Source organism: Vollenhovia emeryi, unplaced genomic scaffold, assembly GCF_000949405.1.
Source record: "Vollenhovia emeryi isolate VEMERY1.0 unplaced genomic scaffold, V.emery_V1.0 DF939225.1, whole genome shotgun sequence".
In the NCBI taxonomy this organism is placed as follows: Eukaryota; Metazoa; Arthropoda; class Insecta; order Hymenoptera; family Formicidae; genus Vollenhovia; species Vollenhovia emeryi.
In genome coordinates, this window is record NW_011967141.1 from 525187 (window position 1) to 543899 (window position 18713).

The following is an 18713-nucleotide window of genomic DNA, read 5'->3' on the forward strand; positions in this document are numbered from 1 at the left end:
TAATCAATCCAAATCAATCACGATCTCATCCGATCTTATCTCTCCAACGTGATCAAACGTGATAATCGCCGTGGACCGCCGCAGTGCCGGCACGTCGCCAAGGTCCCTATATAGGGGCAATTACCAAAGTTCCTAGCTTGAGACTGCGCGTCTGCGCGCGGACGGATTTCCCATCGGGACTCGGGATTGGCTACGAACGACCCGTTCCCATAGTTACGCGCCCCCCCTTCTTCATTGTCGGGTGTGTTTGAAATTTAACGTCTCTTCGCAGTCGGCACCTTGCGCCTTGTGCGACTTGTGTCTTCCCCGCGACTTCGCCGATCTGTGCGTACTGACCGTGTCGACGGCCTGCACCAGCCGGGAGATCGGGAGTCGCAGAAAGTCCCAAGCCCCCGGGGGGATCTGTGTGCGCGCAGCGGTAGGCCTCCAACTGTTCCGACTGATCCGACTCCGTTTCCTCGGGTCGAGAGAGATTGAAGGTAAACACGCTAACGTTCCCTTTTTTTCGACGCGGTTACAAGAAGGCGATTTAGGCAGCGGTCAAGTTGTCGCTTCAAATACTTCCAAGCACTCTTTTTCTCCTTTCTTTCGGCAAAGATAGAAAGAGAAGAGAAATACTTGGGAGCATTTGTAGCGGCAGCTTGACCGCAACCTTGGATAATCGTCGCTGCGTCTCCCCTTCGGAAAAAATCAACACGATGTCTCGCGACACCGACGTGACCCGCCTCCCTCTCTTCCGGCCCCAAACGGGTTTCGTTTCGTTTCGTTTCGTTTCACGAACAACGGGAGTCGGAGACCTCGGCGCCCTTGAAAAATCCGGATACATCGCTGTTGCAGATGTGCGACGATACTGTTCGCGTCGCTCTACGTATCCGTCCGTTGGTGGAGAGCGAGCTGGCGAAAGGATGCCAGGTGTGCTTGGACACGGTGCCCGGAGAGCAGCAAGTTCGCATCTCTAATACCGACAAAGCGTTCACGTACAATTATGTGTTCCCTCCTTACGTTGGACAAGAAGATTTCTATAACACGGCAATTAAACGACTTCTGGACAACACTTTCCAAGGTGAGTCCTTTACTCCTGCGTGGTTTGCCCCCAAGTGTACCCTGCGCCTCACGTCGACGGTTTCTTTTGCAGGCTACAACGTTACGATATTGGCATATGGGCAGACTGGAAGTGGCAAAACCTATTCCATGGGTACCAATTACACAGGTGTGGAGGAGAAGGGTATTATACCGAGAATTGTGTGCGACATATTTAAAACGATCGAATCCAAGACAGACTGGAGCTTCAAAGTTGCAGTCTCGTTCATGGAATTGTATCAAGAACAATTGTACGACCTCCTGTCCGACAAGCAGAAGAGCCAATCCATCGTAGACATCAGAGAGGACAGTAAGAGCATAAAAATTGTCGGCGTAACCGAGAAAGAAGTCGCGAATGCTAAAGAGACGCTGGAGTGCCTGACTCAAGGTTCTATGGGTCGCGTGACAGGGGCGACCGCGATGAACGCGCACAGTAGTCGTAGCCACGCGATATTTACGTTATGCATAAGCCAGCAAAAAAGGGACGATCCGTAAGTAACTTTCCGTCTCCTCGGCTCGACCGCCCATCTTCTCAAGTTTCCGATAACGAAACGTGGACATTTTCAAATAGGAACACAGCGATAGTGGCAAAATTTCACCTGGTTGATTTAGCCGGATCCGAGCGTAGTAAAAAAACCCAAGCCACCGGAGAACGGTTCAAAGAAGGTGTAAATATAAACAAGGGGCTGCTGGCCTTGGGCAATGTTATATCGCAGCTCGGTGACGGTGCCCCTGGGACTTATATCGGATACAGAGACAGTAAACTTACGAGGTTGTTACAAGATTCCTTGGGTGGCAACTCGATGACTCTTATGGTTGCCTGTGTCAGTCCCGCCGGTTGGTATTTTCGCTCCTACATTCTCTCTTACATGTAGACAGAGAGTGTAGCGGGTTTTCACCGAGTCGTGGCGACCGATGAGGGAGGGGGGGGGGGGGATAAACAGAATAAAAATTGACAGTAGTCGGGGGAATTTGAACTGGGATCTTTGGCTCGCTAGGAAAGCGCTCGACTCATTGCGCCTACGGTCGCCACCAGATAATAATAGTCTTATTCGTTGGTATTTGGTACTGCGTTGGTACACACCTGGTTCGCTTATGAAACATATCTGTTTGTAGATTACAACTTGGATGAAACTCTTAGTACGTTGAGATATGCGGATCGCGCGCGCAAGATAAAGAACAAGCCGATTGTGAATCAAGATCCGAAGGTGGCCGAGATCAATCGGTTGAACAAATTGATTCAGGAACTGCGGCTGGCCCTTATGAATCAGGAACTCGGTGTAACGTGTCCCAAGGAGCACGAGGCGCTCGAGGAGAAATACCGTCTACTGCAGCAAAAGCTTAGAGACATGACGGAAAAGTTGAACTCGAATTTAGAAGAGTTCGTAGTTATGCACGAACGAGCGGAAATGGCTGAACAAGCTCGGGAGAAAATCAGACTCGCTTTGGCGTTATTATTGGATGAATTCAGCCAGGTTTTACAAGATTTCAGCACTTGTCCAGACATCGATGACGAACAGTGTAATAAATTGAAGGCGATGTACGACAAGATGTTGGGTAAGAGAGAAAGAGAGGGAGCTTTTCTATGCGAATTAATTATGGGTCAATTATTTGCACGTGTTTGCAGTCGCAGACTATAAACTATAACTTTGCTAAGTCTGTAACTTTTACCTCTTACTACTTTTGCTACATTGCTCACAGATATCCAAAATGACGAGAGGAAAGCGTCCGAACAGCTCCTAAATCACGAAATATCCAACTCGAAAAATTGCGGCGCCCACATGGCGGAGAATGTAGAGGAATGTGTACGCGCAGAGGCATCCTCGAACGGTGTCGAGGACAGTTTGGATTACTTTGACAAAAAGGAAGAGGAGCACACGTTGCGACAAGCAGAGCGAAATAACGAGGTTCAAAATATTAACAAGGAACTGGCGCTGAAAGAGAGCCTCGTGTCGGAGCTCTTAAAGAGCGTCACGCAACAAACTGCGGAAAGCAATAGGAATGTCGTAGAGATGGAACAAGAAATTAAACGACTACATGCGGAAAAGGAGGAACATTTACAAGTGGTTCACACGCACAACATCAGCTCCAAGTAAGTTGACAATTATACTCGCTTGATTTGCATGATTTGCAATTGGTGGCCCTTTGAGCCTTCACTCTATTCTCTTGGGAATCTCCTCTTTGCGCAGATTGGCTGAGACGCGTCGCAAAAAGGTGCAAGAACTTGAGAAACGGATAGCGGAGTTGACGCGCAAGTGCGTAGAACAGAACAAGATAATCAAGGGGAAGGAGAAGCAGGATCAGAAGATTAAAACTCTTTCCCGTGAGATACAATTGCTAAAGGAGACCCGAGTCAAGCTTATCAGGCAGATGCGCAACGATGCGAACAATTTTACAAAGTGGAAGCAATTCAAGGAGAAAGAAATCAATAAACTGAAAGCGCAGGATCGTAAGCGCGATTGCGAAATGGTGCGCATGAAAATAGAACACAATAAACAGGAGAACGTCTTTAAGAGAAAAATGGAGGAGGCCTTTGCGGTTAACAAAAGATTAAAGGTACGTTTCTTACTAGTGATTTGCTTGTTGATAAAACAAGCCTTTTGTTATTTGCGCTCTCGTTATAAGCCAGCCCCTGCGATTTAAATGCAGGGTGCATTGGAGATGCAAAAAAAGGCGATGCAGCGGCAGGATAAGAAGGCGGCTAACAACAGAGAGGAGATAAAAACTTGGGTGGCTCAAGAATTGGAAGTGTTAACGGCGACCGTAGAAATGGATTATTCCCTTGAGAAACTGATGCAGGATAGAGCTTCCTGGGTACATCAGTTGGAGCAGCTTGAAAAGAGCAATGGCAATCCGGATGAGGGAGAGCTTGCGACTATTACCGAATTCATACAGCTGCGTAACGCACAAATTGCAGATCTGCAACAAAAGATTCTCGAGTCCGATCAAGGTGAGATTTAATCTCGTCAAATTATAGCGTAAAGGTAAGTAAGGTTGGCATAATGCTGAATTCTTTTTCTTCAGAAACTAGGTCAAGCACCAGGTGGAACGTAATACGCACGACAGCGGACGCCAAGGTGGGGCTTGAAACGGTGTTCCAGATAGTTACGCAGGACAGGAAGCAGCAGTGTTACAAGTATGACCAATTGAAAGTTAGTATATACACATGTCTCACGACTGTAGACTGTAAACTGTAGGGAAATTTTTGTATTGTTAATCTATAAAAAGTAGTATACGAACTTGATCGAGTTTGTTACACTAACGAGGGATTCGTTACAATTTGGTGGCTTGTTTTAGGAAAAGAATCAGGATTTAGAAGTACGGCTAGAAGAATATGAAAAACGGCTAGAAAAATATGAGAAACGGCTAAAGGAATGTGGAAGAGTAAATACGATATCTTCGTCCGATACGTCCTCCAGCGATGCTGAGACAAAATCTTTGACAAAATCCAAAAGACAGGTAACGATTAAATCAGTTCCGCGTGAGCTACGTATGTAACCGATATGCATCCCATATACAACAGGATGAAAACTTATAGTTGTTGTGCGTTTTAGGTCTTGGAGAACAATTTGAATAGAGCGAACAAACCGTTGCCTAAGAAAAGAAGGGGGGAAGGTAGCACAGAGGTAATCGATGAGAACGCTTACTTGTCGCCCGATGAGAGTTCAATGATAGAGGACGATATCGATAAAGATCCAGATTGGAAGAAGACACCGCTGTACAATCGCATACAAAAGATGCAGGTGAATTTTAGAGTGTTACCATGTTTACGATAAGTGTTACGAGCATTGTAAATATCTTTCGTCTCTAACATAAAGTCAAGTACGAAACGTATAAAGCTGTTGATCTTCTCTTGTTAGAACAAATCGAAACTCTCGATTCAACGATTAACCTTTAAATTTGAACCGAATGGGAGCCTGATAAGATGCGCTTGTAAAACGAAATGTGCCACGCGAATATGCACGTGTCGTAAGAATGGCGTTGCCTGCGCCGACTGTGGCTGTGACGCTGTACAGTGCCAGAATAAAGACCCACAGAATGTAAGTTGGCATACGTATCTTTATACAAGCCAGTGTACGTATATACCTATTTTTACCTGCCTGCGTATCAATTCTTATCGTGCATTTTTCTTTTCAGTCGCATGCTTCGCTATTTTCGGATGAGAAGAAGAACGAGGTAACACAAATGGGATTAGAGAAGTTGACGGATCATATTTTCTAATTGTTTGTTATTTATATATTTACCTACTTGTTAAATTGTACAAACTATTGTCCCACTTGCTGCAGACAATTGTCTCCTTTTTTATCATCTCACTTTCATTCCCATCGGCACACACACGATAATTTCAGGTAAATTGGATTAACCGATGAGAATGAAAGTGTATTATAGGCAGTCTTTTTACATTTAACGCTTTGTACCAACGTAGACCAATTATAAATTACATGTGTAAAATAAACCGAGATGTCACAAAATCACATACAGCTGATTCGGCGTTCAAATTCTACGATCGATTCTACAATCGGTAATGTATCGTAAAACTCGTTTGAGTTGAACGTCTTCGCGCCAGCGATGTCAGGCTGGTCGCGTTTTTCGCGCATGCGCGACAGTAACCAGCGATGTATTGGTAATATCGTATAATGGGCACAGATACGAGACTTGAATTAATCTACTTTATATATTAAAATACGTAATATTATTTACATAATTAATTTACATAGTTATATTATAGACAAGCAAAAAGATGTGTGGCTGTCAAAAAGGTCTCTTGTCCGTACCAAAAATTTTCTTCTAATTTTCTTTAAGAAAATTTCTCACGGGCGACTAGCGATACACCTATTTGTCCGTAGTAGGTACTTCGGTGAGCCTCAAATCGACGCGCATGCGCTAGAAACGCGGCCAATCTGACATCACTGCTTTGCGCAAGCGCGTGGTTAATTGGCCCGCCCGAGGAAAGATGTCGTGCCGGTCGGACCGACCGATTGACGTCTGACGTTTCCTGACGTTGTCTGACGTCGTCGACGGCGCGGTCGACGGTCGACGTTGGCGGAGCGGATTCGGTTGGATCAGTATCGGTCCCGACCCCGATCTCGTTTGATCGGCGTTTGGCGCTCGCGGTACTCGATATTTTCATCCGTCAGTAACATTCGCATCGGCGGCAGAAGTGAATGGGCGGGCGCATTCGCGGAGCCTGTTTCAAGCGCGTTCGCCCTTCGTTGCTTTCTCGCGTGGGCCTTGGTCGGTGCTGGTGAACGCGCGAGTCCATCGATTGTCCCCCGAGGCGGAAAGTTCGACGACAAGCTCGCCCACTCGTCACTCGATGCCGAACGTAAATCGTTACGGGTCTGGCGACATGCGATGGAAGACGCAGCTGGCTCAGCGACTGTTATGCCGCCGTTAGCCACGTTAGCCGAACACCCTACATCAGAATATCGACCGTTTCTCTACCGGCAGGGATTAAATCTTACCCCATTAAGATCTAACGTCATGGACGGTGCCTGTCTTCGTCAGTTTATCACAGCACCCATCAAAAATCTTCTTCAATTACAACGGATCAGAGAGTAAGAAATCGCATTGTTGCGCACGCAAAACTTTGAGATGCCCTACTTGAAAAGTCTTTAAAAAGTCGGCCAGTTTCCGAGCCGCCGCGGTGTAAACAAATCTAGGATTCAAAACTTGGGACTCGAGTCAGTTTTTCCCTCCGTATCCAAGCAAACGGAAACGGAATTGCGAGTCCCTTTCAAAGCTTGCTAGCCCACCAGTACCTTATCCGCTCTGCTCTGATTTAATCTTTGTTCTCATTATAGTTTTGCATTTTTGCATCCTTGGAATTCCTCATCTGGACGTTTGGCATGTAGCATCTGTTGATACGCAGAGTAATTTGTATGCATGCATGAATCGCTACATATATGATGTGGTATCGACACGGTATCAATCTTGTGGTATACGAGAGATCCGAGTGACGTGTGGTATAATTGTCATAATGTTATTATTAATAGCAAAGCCGTGAGAGTAGTTGCTGCCGGGTTTGATGGCCACTAAAGAGCTAATAAATACGTACGTTTAATTATGCATGTATACACGATAGCCCGCAGTAGTTGAGAGTTTAATTCTTTTCTGTACAGGTAGCTGCAATTATGTACAAAAGAAAGGACCAGTTGCATTTCTCACAATAGGCGATAAGAAAAACAAACTTGCACTTTAATCCTGTAATCGTTATCTAATCAGATCTAAGTCCGTTCGAGTGTTGAGTCTTGCCGTTAACCCTTACCCTGCAAAAATAATCGTTAATATGCCGCCACTTGAAACCTAGCTTACAATTTTGAGATGGAACACTTATGCATGTACCAAAGAGTCTTGAGCGTTCCATAGCGTAACCACTAGGAGCACACTAACTTGTACAGGAGCGTAGAAAGAGGATCTCTGCGTCTTGGAGCGGCGTTCTACCCGGTTCTACCCAGTTCTGCCCAGTTCTACCCAGTTCTACCCAGTTCTACCCAGTTCTACCCAAGATGATCTCGATCACCTGGATCACCTGATTACAGGTTTCCTCTCCTTAAAGTAGTTGAGATCTCACACACCGTGTGACTTTCTCGATGGCTTTTTCTCAATGTGCACCATATAAATACATATATGTGTAATACTTTGACACGTAATGCTTATGGGGTCTATGCTAGCAGGAATGTATTATGTACAATTATGAAATTATATGTATAACCATTTTATCATTTACTACGCTTTTAATCGCGCAGCTGTGCTGTATTACACAAGTACGTAATATAATATGTTAGACGTAACGTATGTAGTGGTACATTTGAAAATTCCTCAATCTAATTATCTGCTTTGCGTTTGGATTCGACTAGTAAATAATCATTCGCGCAACAACTAATCTTCTTTTCTTTTATGTAACGCGTTCCATGATTTCTTATGTAACGGTTTCCTATCGCGTAAGTGCAGAGTCCTCACTCAATTGTCATGCATCGTATATTAAGAAGTACTACACAGAGAGAACGATTTCTTTTCGATTTAATCAATTTTGTTGTATCGGACTGCTTTGATATTTGGAATGGTGCAAACAAATCGTTTGAATTTGAAATAATATATATCTTCTAATATATTGAAACAAAAGGTACATTCTCTGTGACCTAATGATATTATTCAAGCAACATTATCGTTTGATAGATAATATGTGAAAAAATGTACAATCTTTTTCCCTGTACATACTTTTTCTTCATTAGAAGAAGAAAGATAAGCACTGAATTAGTACACTATGTTCAACTATAAAGAATAGACCACTAGATGATTAGACTACGTCTGCTGATGCGGTCGCTTATTGTACGTCTGGCCGCCGTGATTTTACTTACGAGTTCGGCGACTATCTAGTGGCAGCGCCGAGCTTTATAGGCGCCTGGCTAAATAATATAATTATTTAATTGAAAGATATTACTTGTGAAATAATAGTGTCTTTTATCTATCAAATAATAGAGATTGTTTGAATGAAACAACTAAATTTTTATCCAAACAAATAGCGTTTTGTATAAGCATATGTTGTTACAATGAAACAAATCTCGATCAAATAAATAGGAATACTAAATCCAAAGAAACCTTTTTCTCTGTGTTTAAGAGGAAAGTCCGAGATTATGAGGTGAGGCTCCTAATATGAGATAGCGGAGTTTCTGCTAAATCAATAGACGTCATCTGTTGGTTTCACCACGATTTTATTACCCTTGAAGTAAAGCCTTAGTGGCAAATTGATCGTTAGATCGTGTAATCGTTGCGAAAAAAGATTTGCGATGGGCTTTGGACGTTGAAAACCTACTATCTCACGTTAGTTTCCTCTATATGTGTAAAGTACCATCACTTTTAATCTCTCTTTATTAATGTCTTGTTGAAATTCTTCCACGGAATTTCAACAAGATTGAAAGGAGAGAATTTACAATTGTTAATTTAGGAGGAATTTGAAAGAGACGCAAACAAAATGCAAATCTACTTGCAGGATAAAGTGGATGAATCCGAGAGCATGCACAAACGAGGCGTACACTCCTACGCCCATTGAACATATGGCAAATGTGGCGACTCATGGAATATGGGTTGTACCATCGATAATTGGCGGTATCGAGCTCGTACGGCGTTCGGCGACATGGGCCCAGTTTGTTTCCGCTTGCGTATACGGCACTTCCTTGATCCTTGTTTTTGCAGTGTCTACTTTTTTCCACAGTGTGCACTACTGCAACCACAATAGGTACACATTTAATTTAATTAATTCCTAATTAACATCGAGAATTATTCGTCGCCAGTAAATGACTAAACATGATTAAGCAGTTAATCGACCATGACTGACGATGTATTTTGAACACAGAAAATTTATTGCGAAAAATATTAGTTTCGGTGGTCGATTTGGTTGAGACACCTGCCTAGCGTGTGGGGAGGTTCAGGTTCTAACCCTGGCTGAGGTAATATTTTTCGCAATAAATTTTCTGTGTTAAAAACACATCGCCACTCATGATCGATTGACTGCTTATTCAAATTCCTAATTAATTCTCTTTGTCTTCCCTCGATCACCTGTTGTTGTCACCTGTGTGACCCGGTAAGAAGGCGAATTTCTAGGCATTGCGCTTAATATTTTAGGCAACTAAAAGACGCGTTGCATCGTTGCGATCGTGCCATGATTTACATCTTCATAGCAGCCAGTTACTTTCCATGGTTAAATATAGAACACTTCCCAGACGATGAGCTTTTATTCGCGATGCGATATGTCGTCTGGATTATGGCTATAGTGGGTATCCTCTACCAGCAAATCTTTCACGAGAGATACAAGATGCTCGAAACTATTTTCTACGTGGTCATGGGCATTGGACCTAGCGTCGCGATCCTCAATGTTGTAAGTAACGATATGTTTAACATACATTTCCCATCCGCGTGAAACGCACTACGTGAGAAAGAACATGCAAGATGTATACATATATTTCAAGTAATTTCGCTTCGAATCATCTCGTGGTTGTAATGTGTATTTTTGCGAGGATCGATCGGCTTACTTAAATGATTTATCGATATTTTTACAGTACAACTATTATAATATTACGGAATTGAAACTGGGCGGACTGATATACGTTCTTGGCTTGGTATTTTTCAAATCGGACGGCCGCATACCTTGCGCGCACGCGATCTGGCATCTTTTCGTGGCTGCGGCAGCTGGATTTCATTACTATGCGATTCTGAACCACGTATTTCCTGAAGACTCGACGAGCGTTCTCGGACCATCCGGCAGTATATCTAATGTACTAAAGCCTCGCATGGAATTGTAGGAGTTGTCGCGTACACCATTTTCTACCATATTTCTTCCAAATGATAAAGATTCTAAAACATAGCAGTTTTAAAGGGCAAACTGTGTATACTGTTGTTTTTATCTTCTTAAAGATAGGGAGATCTATCTTTAATTTATATCTATTCAGAGGTTTTGATAAGAGCAAATTCATTTTTCGACCGTGATTCGTACCTGTCTGTGCTAGATAGACAGCTAGATATTTTTTCATAATTATTCCGAGTAAACGATAAATGAATATCCGTGTATTGTGTGTATATACATGTACGGTGTGTAAATATGTAAAAGAGATTGAATGTGTGTGAGGAGAAAGCGAAAAAAAGATTTTTAAGTACCTGACGGCCATACAAGACTCCATTCGTATATATGCATTATGAATACGTTGTCTATTAAAACAAAAAGAAAACAGTTATTTATTAAAAGAAAACAGTTGTCTATTAAAACAAAAAGAAAACAGTCGTGTGTACATGACTAATTATATGACAATTTTGAATATACATTTATAGCGAACATTGTATCTTTCGTGTTCGATTTAGTGTATCCATTAGTTTCGACATCATTCGTAAACGTTGCCAAATTATTGTAAGAAAGAAAATTGTACCATGCCTCTACTTTTCCAAATGCAACAAAATATTATACATAGAATATTTTTGGGAAAAACATTATTTTGTTTTATACTACATACTACGTTTGATAAAAGTCTCTATATTAGGCTCTTTACAAAGTGTAGATTAGCTTAGCGAAGAAATAGAGAAATCAAGTTGTGACTGAACATGCATCTGTACTAAAGCGTCTTTCTGTTTGCAGATGTGTTGTGCCAAAATTAGACTTAATTTACATTTCTTATCTAACATGGGATTTCCAATACAAGCCATTTGAATTTTTGTAACGGAAAAATAGAAATAGATATTATTTGGATTCTACTATATAAAATTATAAATAATTAAATATGTAGTCAGGAAGAGGCAAAAAATACCATCTATACACATAACAGTTATCGAGTATTTTCTAAAACATGACATGTTGAGCAATGGCCTTACTTCTATTGTTACTCGATGTGATATTTCGGAATGGTATTATATGTAACAGACAGATAAAATCAGATCTTTATAGTACTTGTTGCAACAGTCATATTACAATACGTTTTACATCGTAAAGTAATTTGTTTTGTCCGTGATATACATTTGTGAACGTATATAACGAAACACAAATTAAGTTTGTCTTCGCTTGCATCAATTGTACATTTGTTCAAAATATGTATAGTGATACTTGTGTGTGTGCGTGCGTTGCGTGTGTGTATACACACACATGTATAAAATGTACAGTACTGACAATGTAAAATACGAGAGTCTTGATGTAAGGATATTAATTTGCAATGTATTCATGTACCGTGATATCGCAAGAAGCAAAGTACAAAGTGATTATCAGTTACTCGAGTCACTCGCTGTTTGTTTCTTGTCTTTTTTTTTTTAATAATTCGTGGACCAAAGTATCGTGGAGTAACGTGTAGTATCGCTGTCATTGTTATACATATAGCATATATACTTCCCGACATGAGTGTAATACTTGTAATAGTGAGAAATAAAATATTATATATTGGCCAGAGAGATTGTTCCTCTCTTCCAATATTCCAATACCATGCAAAACTGGCTTGTTGTGTCATAGTACAAGTGTCAAGAGTAGCGCGCGTGCGTGTTAATCATTAAAGCATGATAAATATATCAGAACGGCTTCTATGGTAACGATGTAGCAAACAAAGCGAGACTCGGGCTCACTCGGGGGAGTCGCGGGGGACGAGCCAACGGGCAACAATGCCGACGCCGACCGGAGTTATTATCGGTCTCGAATATTGGTTAAACTGTTAAACAATCTGGAATCTGTGCAGTTATGAAAATTAATATGCCTACATTTTCCCAACGTGAAAACATTGCAATTGACAATGTCTCGATAAAGTAACAGATTGTATGTGTGATTCACACACAATTCGGCGTGCCTCTTCTCGTCACAAGAGTGTGTGGGCTGTGGTGCACCGAGGGCACTTGGCAAATTAACTATGGATGATGTTACATATAATACGAAGGAGAGTGAAACTGCACCCTTGGCTGCCGACACGCTTAAAATGCCATCGTGGTTGCTGGAGATGACTGAGTATTATTATTTTACATATTGTCACTTTTCACCTTTTCAAAAATGGATTATCGATTACCCTTCCTTACTCTCGCATTGTTTTCATCCTTCCTATTAGCGACATGAAAAAGATTGATCTTAATAACGATGCCAAGTCGCTGCAAATGGAAACACTTTTAATCGATGACCAGCACCATTTTAAGAATATCACCTTGAAAATGGAAGAAGACGATGTGTAAGATTTATGTGTACCCTGTAACAGCATCTTTTCTCAATCTTCTCAAGTAGATGTACGAGTAGATAGTAATGTGATACAATAGTAATGTATAACATTATTGTTATATGGTTTTGCTATTTTTATAGAGATAATCAACCTAGCGCAAGCTTAAGCGACATTTATATCGGCGATAATATTAAATTACAACCGTCTACGAGCAAATCACTGCCGAATACACCAAAGAATGAGCAAGTGCAAGTTAAGCGGAGAAGAACGCGCGCCTGTTCCGCCCTTGTGAGTGCAAAGCATTCTCGTACGAGGGGTGATTTTCATCAGTTGGACGCGTATTTGGAAAGGAAGCAGATGGAGAGGCACGGTACGCTCCAAAACTTGCCTCAAGCAAGCTCCAGAGATTATAGCTACCATCAGATTTGCGGCCAAGAGGAATCTTACTTTGACCATGGAACACCAAACGAAATCCCGAATCGTGCAGCTACACGATTACACTGGTCAGATGACAATTTTCCAAACTGTTCCGCATTTAGCACGCAGAACGATGGAAAGTCGAAATTACTATCTGGTCGGTATCAAGAAACTCTTTTAAACTCTCTCTCACCTCTCGGAGCTTTTATCCCGATTAAGATATTGTTAAATCGCTTGTCAAATAATATCAATCAAATAACTCAGTCTACATTATTTCTAGACAAACTTTACAAAAATTTCATTATTCCCGAGCTACCGTCCGGAGACTCGTTGGTCATTGACATTCTCTCCACCTGGGGTGATAAACATTACGTAGGCCTCAATGGTATTGAAATTTTTTCAAACACCGGAGAACCAGCGACAATTAAAGAGATACGTGCACACACGACAGGCGCGAATCAATCACCGAACAACGATCGTGATCCTCATGTCATAGATAACTTGATTAATGGTATTAATCGAACGAGAGACGATGCAAATTTATGGCTAACACCTTATTCAAATGGTGACCATCATTACGTTTACATGATATTTGAATTCACGATTACTGTAGCTATGATCAGGATATGGGTAGGATTCTTTACCTATTTCATAACTGTTTATAAAATAATTCATATGTGCGTGCGTGCGAGCCAGGTTGCACACTTTGCAGCGTATGCATATTTTCTTCTTCTTCTCGCAGAACTACAATAAATCCAGAATACATTCCTTTAGAGGAGCCAAAGATATTGTTATTAAATTGAATGACATTGTCATCTTTTGCGGAGAAATCGCGAAAGCTTCAGGGGACGATATGGGTAGCCTCGATTCTTTCGGAGATGTAAGGGATTTTGTCGCAAATTGTGTTATTCATTTAATATATTATAGAAACGTTAGCATTAATTTATTAGTCTAGTTAGACTATTAATTTAATAGTCATCTATTAAATTAATACGCTTATAGCACGTAGCGTTATTCAGTCTACTTCTTTTGTCACGCATAATAATCAAATTTATACGAAATTAATCTTATACGTAATGCACAAAACTATTGGCTGATGTAGACTATATTATTTACGACGGACGAAAATATTCTGGAATTGATATCAAAACATGATAATACGTTCATAGAATTCAATAATGGGACGTCAGATTGCGAAGAGAAAGAAATAATTCGCCCGATTACGGCAACGACGGTCAATGACAATGTAAGTGAGCCACGTGTATACATTTCGTAATAACTTTACCGTTTACCCAAGTAGAACAAGTTAATCACAAAAGCGTCAATGTGGCAGTAAAATGATATGAATTTTACGTCATAAAATGATCGACATTAAGATTTACTTTGCAACGACTGATTTATGATATTCGTAATGTGTATAATAATATATTACAGATTACATAATCAGTGATATATTATGTTTATCTTATATTACTTCAATCTATTTTTAATGTATAATATTTAATTAACTTTGTAAAACAAGATCATTTTTATAACATCTTGATGTCTTAATGGTGTGACAAATAGGTGCTCTCGGTGGGCTATTTTGACGTCACCATGCATAAAAAATTATGTCATCTTGATGTTTTCACGACTAATATGTTCTACTTGGGTAGCTCGTTCAGTGATAACTAAGAAATTAAACCCACGCAATGAGTTGGGTGATTTTCTTCCTTCCTTTTTCCTATTAGATTACCTCGGCGAGACGCAAAAGCAACGATTCTATTGACAATTCTCCTAGCTTATGTAGCAATAGTAAAACTCACGATAGCACCCTTACTGCTCTGTCGTGTAGAGAGATTCAGTTGATTATTATTTCCAATTGGGGCTTGCAGCATTTGGTTGGTAAGTAAATAAACTGGAATTATTAAATTAAGTGTAACGCTACGAAAATTAGCAGCGCCAGATATCAGGATGATACTTTTGGGGCTTTGCAGGCCTGACCGGTATAGAATTCATCGGAGATCGGGGTACAGCGGTCCCAATAGTAAACGGCAATTTGCATTGTAACGTGGTCGATACGCATTTAACGAGACTGATCGATGGACACAACGTTACGACCGAAATGGATTGCATGTGGCTAGCGGACGTGACGTCAGATAAGAGAATCGTGATAACGGTCACTTTCGATACGGATGTGTACCTAACGGGAATGCGGATTTGGAATTACAATGCATCCTTGGAGTTATCCTATTGTGGAGTAAGACTCCTTAGACAATTAGTATACACTCAACATGAGAATTTACAATCGCAACGGCCTATTAAACCAGAGATTCTCTTCGCACAGGTGAAACAGCTGCTAATTAAATTGGACGGCAAACAGTTACACGACGACAATTCCGACGGCTTCCTGTTGAGACGCGCGCCGGGATCTTGCCATTATGATTTTGCCCAAGAAATCTGTTTCCTCGATTCACCTACGCGAGAGCATGTTCCGGACGGTGCTACCGACTCAACCAAATCGTCCGAAGGTACGTATCTTATTAGAGACGTTAGAGCAACAGGGCAGCGTGTAAGCGGGCGCGACGCAGGTACAATATTCAATATACAAATATGCGTCGTACACGACTTTTCTTCGCAAGTTTAGAACTCGAGCCGTTGGATTCAAACTACGAAGCTCCGTCGATGCCGCGAGGATTCGTGTATCAAATAGTGATTTTCTCTACATGGGGAGACTCTTACTACGTCGGTCTCAATGGGATACAGATATACGATAATCATGGAACCGAGATCACGTTAACCGCAGATAGTATGTTCAGTTTATGCGAAAGTTTGGACGGGAGGAGAAAGAAAAGCATATTTTTCAGCAGCTCTCTAATGCCAATCATATTTTGCTAGATGTAGCCGCATTTCCCGAAAGCGTTAATATAATAGAAGGAATAGATAACGATATTCGTACACCGGACAAACTTATCGATGGAACAAATGACACTCGAAATGGACGGCATGCTTGGCTGGCTCCTATACTTCCCGGCCAAGTAAGTGAAAATTAACAGCACAACAGTCGATTAATGTTCTATCACACGCGCCCCACTTGACATGTGTTTCTGATATACGTTTCTCAGACAAATCGTGTGTATTTAATATTTTATCATCCCATTGTGGTGTCAATGATCAAAATCTGGAATTATGGCAAGACCCCACAAAGGAGAGTCAAAGAATTTGCGGTAAGAGAAATAAATTGCTTCAATAGATAATACTCTAGCGTATGCTGATCATTCTCCAATTTGCCCAAATGTGCTAAAATTATTTGCATTTTGTTGCTAGATACTAGTGGACGACTTGCTAGTTTACAACGGAACATTGGATAAACATAAATCGTACGGATTGGTAACGTTCGTAAAGGAAAACAGTAATGAAAATCTGGTGAACCGGTAAGTTTGCGAGAGCAACGCTACAAGTGAAAGAACATGCGAAAGATACACCCGACTGTAATTACATATTATACAATTGTTATAGCTCGGAGCACGAGGGTCACCTTTTAAACTTGCGAAGAAATACCTCGGGTACTAATTCATTGCCAGATCCGTCCCTTCGCCCGCATACATCTTTACAATTTAAATAACGTCACGGACATTTCACCGAAATTGTACATATATTTTTATACTTACATCGCATTTCATCTTTATAGTCGTCGGTGTCTCGTTTAAATAGCTAACGACTATAGTAGCGTGTACACACACGTGCGTGTGTGTATGTATGTATACGTATACATATATCAATATATTGTATAATATCCATATATTGCCATACGTTTCTATAATAATCATCCCATATGAACATCAGATGTACAAATGCCGTTTATCTTGGAACTTGTAAAAATAAATAAAAAAATAATTGCGATATAGAGATTTAAGATATAAAATTACATCACTAAGGCCCGGTTGCACCAACGTCACGTAACGTTAACTGTAGCTTAATTCACCCTTCGTCTCTCTCTCTCTCTCTCTGTTTCCCTTAGAAAGAGACAACGAGCGAATTAAGCTAAAGTTAAAATTAAGCGACGTTGGTGCAACCAGGCCTAATTCGATTAGATTTCAAGAATGAATAAATGTGCATACATCAAATATATCGCCTCTCACAAGTCTTTTTACATGAAAGGGGGGGACGTGAGAGTAGGGGGAGAGAGAATATATATATAATAATAATAAAATTATATAATATATAGTGCGAAGGAAGATACATCGCATATCTCATTTCCGTTGTGCTTTAGAGTAAGTTACGAATGATACATTCAGTTTACGAGGGTAATACTCGTGGTCTTTTCGTTTCCGTCAAGGTAGAAATTTCCACTTGGTCCATTCCCTCTTCTCGAGGTCCAGTGCGTTTCCTTGCTTTCGGCGACGATTGTTTTAGACACTCCATATCATGAAATACTACCTGTGCTCCGCCACCACTCGTTGGTAGTATATCACCCTGTTTGAAAGAAGGAAGTTGTTTGTAGAACTTGTATACATTAGCAAAGATTACCCGGCAATGGCATTCTCTAAATGCATAAATTGCGAAACCTTGTATAATTTTGTTTCAAGTTCTCCGTCTGTATCAAGCTCTTGCGCGACAAGACAATATCTAGACGCGCCATCCGTAATCTCTTTCGGCGACGTAAGTTGCGTTACGCTTCGCCGTCTTTGTATCACTGGTTGCAGTACAGTCCCGACTGGCACAAGAGTCTGAGGCCTATGATCGATCCATCTGTCAGCACTTTGTGATCGTCTGTACCTCGGGTTCGAAACGGGTACTCTGTCCTACATGTAAGAAAACTGTTACTTTTTTTCCCTTCCTTGTCCCAACTTTTATAGGAATTTTCAAGTTTATACAAGACGACACAACGATATTCCAAAGAGTAATTGCACGACAGGTAACCTTTCGTGATATTCTGGTATCTCTATCTGGACTGATCACTCTTGTCGTCAATTCTGGAACTTCCTTCGACGCGGACGCTATTGCAGGATTAATGCCATTGTCATCGACTAAAATTTGCTTCACCAATCGTAACTTGTCGTCTTTCGCCTTCATTTCATTCTATATTAATATACATATATTAACATCATAAGCTGCCAGCAATCTACAGGTTGTGAAAATGCCAGAGTCAAGAAAATTCAGGACATTAGATCAAAATGTGTAAAAGTATGGAAAATTTTTTTTTCATAATTTTATTTCTTTTGATCTAATTCTAATGTACTGAATTTTTTATTTTTTGGCAGTCCACAGCTCGTAGATTGCTGGCCGCTTATAATACACGTTGTAAAGTTTTATATCAATACGTGCGAAAGATTAAGGGGGGAAATGCATTTACAACCTTCAAAATTTTCAATTTTTTTTTCATAAAATGTTAGTATAACATCTCGAAAATGTGATGCCAAAGTTTTAAAGTAAAATTCGAAGCCCTTTTGATGTTATAGCCTGTAGACATGACCCGTCTCCGTTCGATGCCGGAGCGCGCCGCAGGTATACCGACACGCACTCGGAATAGGAATGCGGAGATGCGGACCCTTCTTTGTCTCCCTT

The 18713-nt window shown here is 40.9% G+C and overlaps 4 protein-coding genes across 9 annotated transcripts in view; 3 read left to right on the forward strand and 1 right to left on the reverse strand.

The window, feature by feature from the left end:
- LOC105560677 (chromosome-associated kinesin KIF4) overlaps positions 1 to 5555 on the forward strand; it is a 25137-nt gene extending 19582 nt beyond the window's left edge. For 4 of the 5 annotated variants that reach the window (XM_012009989.1, XM_012009990.1, XM_012009992.1 and 1 more), the window contains 12 exons: positions 838 to 1063; positions 1136 to 1571; positions 1652 to 1917; positions 2197 to 2637; positions 2782 to 3172; positions 3270 to 3636; positions 3730 to 4030; positions 4105 to 4232; positions 4378 to 4539; positions 4635 to 4823; positions 4941 to 5120; positions 5218 to 5555. In XM_012009989.1, coding sequence (XP_011865379.1) covers positions 838 to 1063; positions 1136 to 1571; positions 1652 to 1917; positions 2197 to 2637; positions 2782 to 3172; positions 3270 to 3636; positions 3730 to 4030; positions 4105 to 4232; positions 4378 to 4539; positions 4635 to 4823; positions 4941 to 5120; positions 5218 to 5301 — 3171 coding nt within the window. In that variant the 3' untranslated portion in view covers positions 5302 to 5555. Of the gene's footprint in view, positions 1 to 210; positions 480 to 837; positions 1064 to 1135; positions 1572 to 1651; positions 1918 to 2196; positions 2638 to 2781; positions 3173 to 3269; positions 3637 to 3729; positions 4031 to 4104; positions 4233 to 4377; positions 4540 to 4634; positions 4824 to 4940; positions 5121 to 5217 lie in introns of those variants that run through there. The other variant, XM_012009988.1, reaches the window with a different exon arrangement.
- Positions 5556 to 6133: 578 nt separating this feature from the next.
- Positions 6134 to 12045, forward strand: LOC105560685 (monocyte to macrophage differentiation factor 2). The gene is made up of 4 exons (XM_012010003.1): positions 6134 to 6638; positions 9074 to 9319; positions 9706 to 9958; positions 10140 to 12045. The coding sequence occupies exons 1-4, from the start codon at positions 6436 to 6438 to the stop codon at positions 10380 to 10382; spliced, it is 945 nt and encodes a 314-aa protein (XP_011865393.1). The 5' UTR covers positions 6134 to 6435; the 3' UTR covers positions 10383 to 12045.
- Positions 12046 to 12127: 82 nt separating this feature from the next.
- Positions 12128 to 17050, forward strand: LOC105560684 (uncharacterized protein KIAA0556-like). 2 transcript variants are annotated; one of them, XM_012010002.1, is made up of 14 exons: positions 12128 to 12547; positions 12645 to 12761; positions 12890 to 13323; positions 13447 to 13796; positions 13909 to 14046; positions 14269 to 14412; positions 14897 to 15050; positions 15143 to 15405; positions 15493 to 15676; positions 15793 to 15954; positions 16044 to 16183; positions 16271 to 16372; positions 16473 to 16579; positions 16665 to 17050. In XM_012010002.1, exons 1-14 carry the CDS (start codon positions 12453 to 12455, stop codon positions 16768 to 16770), a joined length of 2496 nt encoding a protein of 831 aa, XP_011865392.1. In that variant the 5' UTR covers positions 12128 to 12452; the 3' UTR covers positions 16771 to 17050. The 2 variants fall into 2 exon arrangements, with proteins under 2 accessions (XP_011865392.1, XP_011865391.1); XM_012010001.1 differs by having other exon boundaries at positions 12890 to 13796.
- LOC105560683 (kinesin-like protein KIF23) lies at positions 16990 to 18701 on the reverse strand. The gene is made up of 4 exons (XM_012009999.1): positions 18069 to 18701; positions 17714 to 17950; positions 17227 to 17621; positions 16990 to 17078 (listed from the first exon to the last, which is right to left on the reverse strand). The coding sequence occupies exons 1-3, from the start codon at positions 18219 to 18221 to the stop codon at positions 17445 to 17447; spliced, it is 567 nt and encodes a 188-aa protein (XP_011865389.1). The 5' UTR covers positions 18222 to 18701; the 3' UTR covers positions 16990 to 17078; positions 17227 to 17444.
- Between the last annotated feature and the right edge of the window lie 12 nt (positions 18702 to 18713).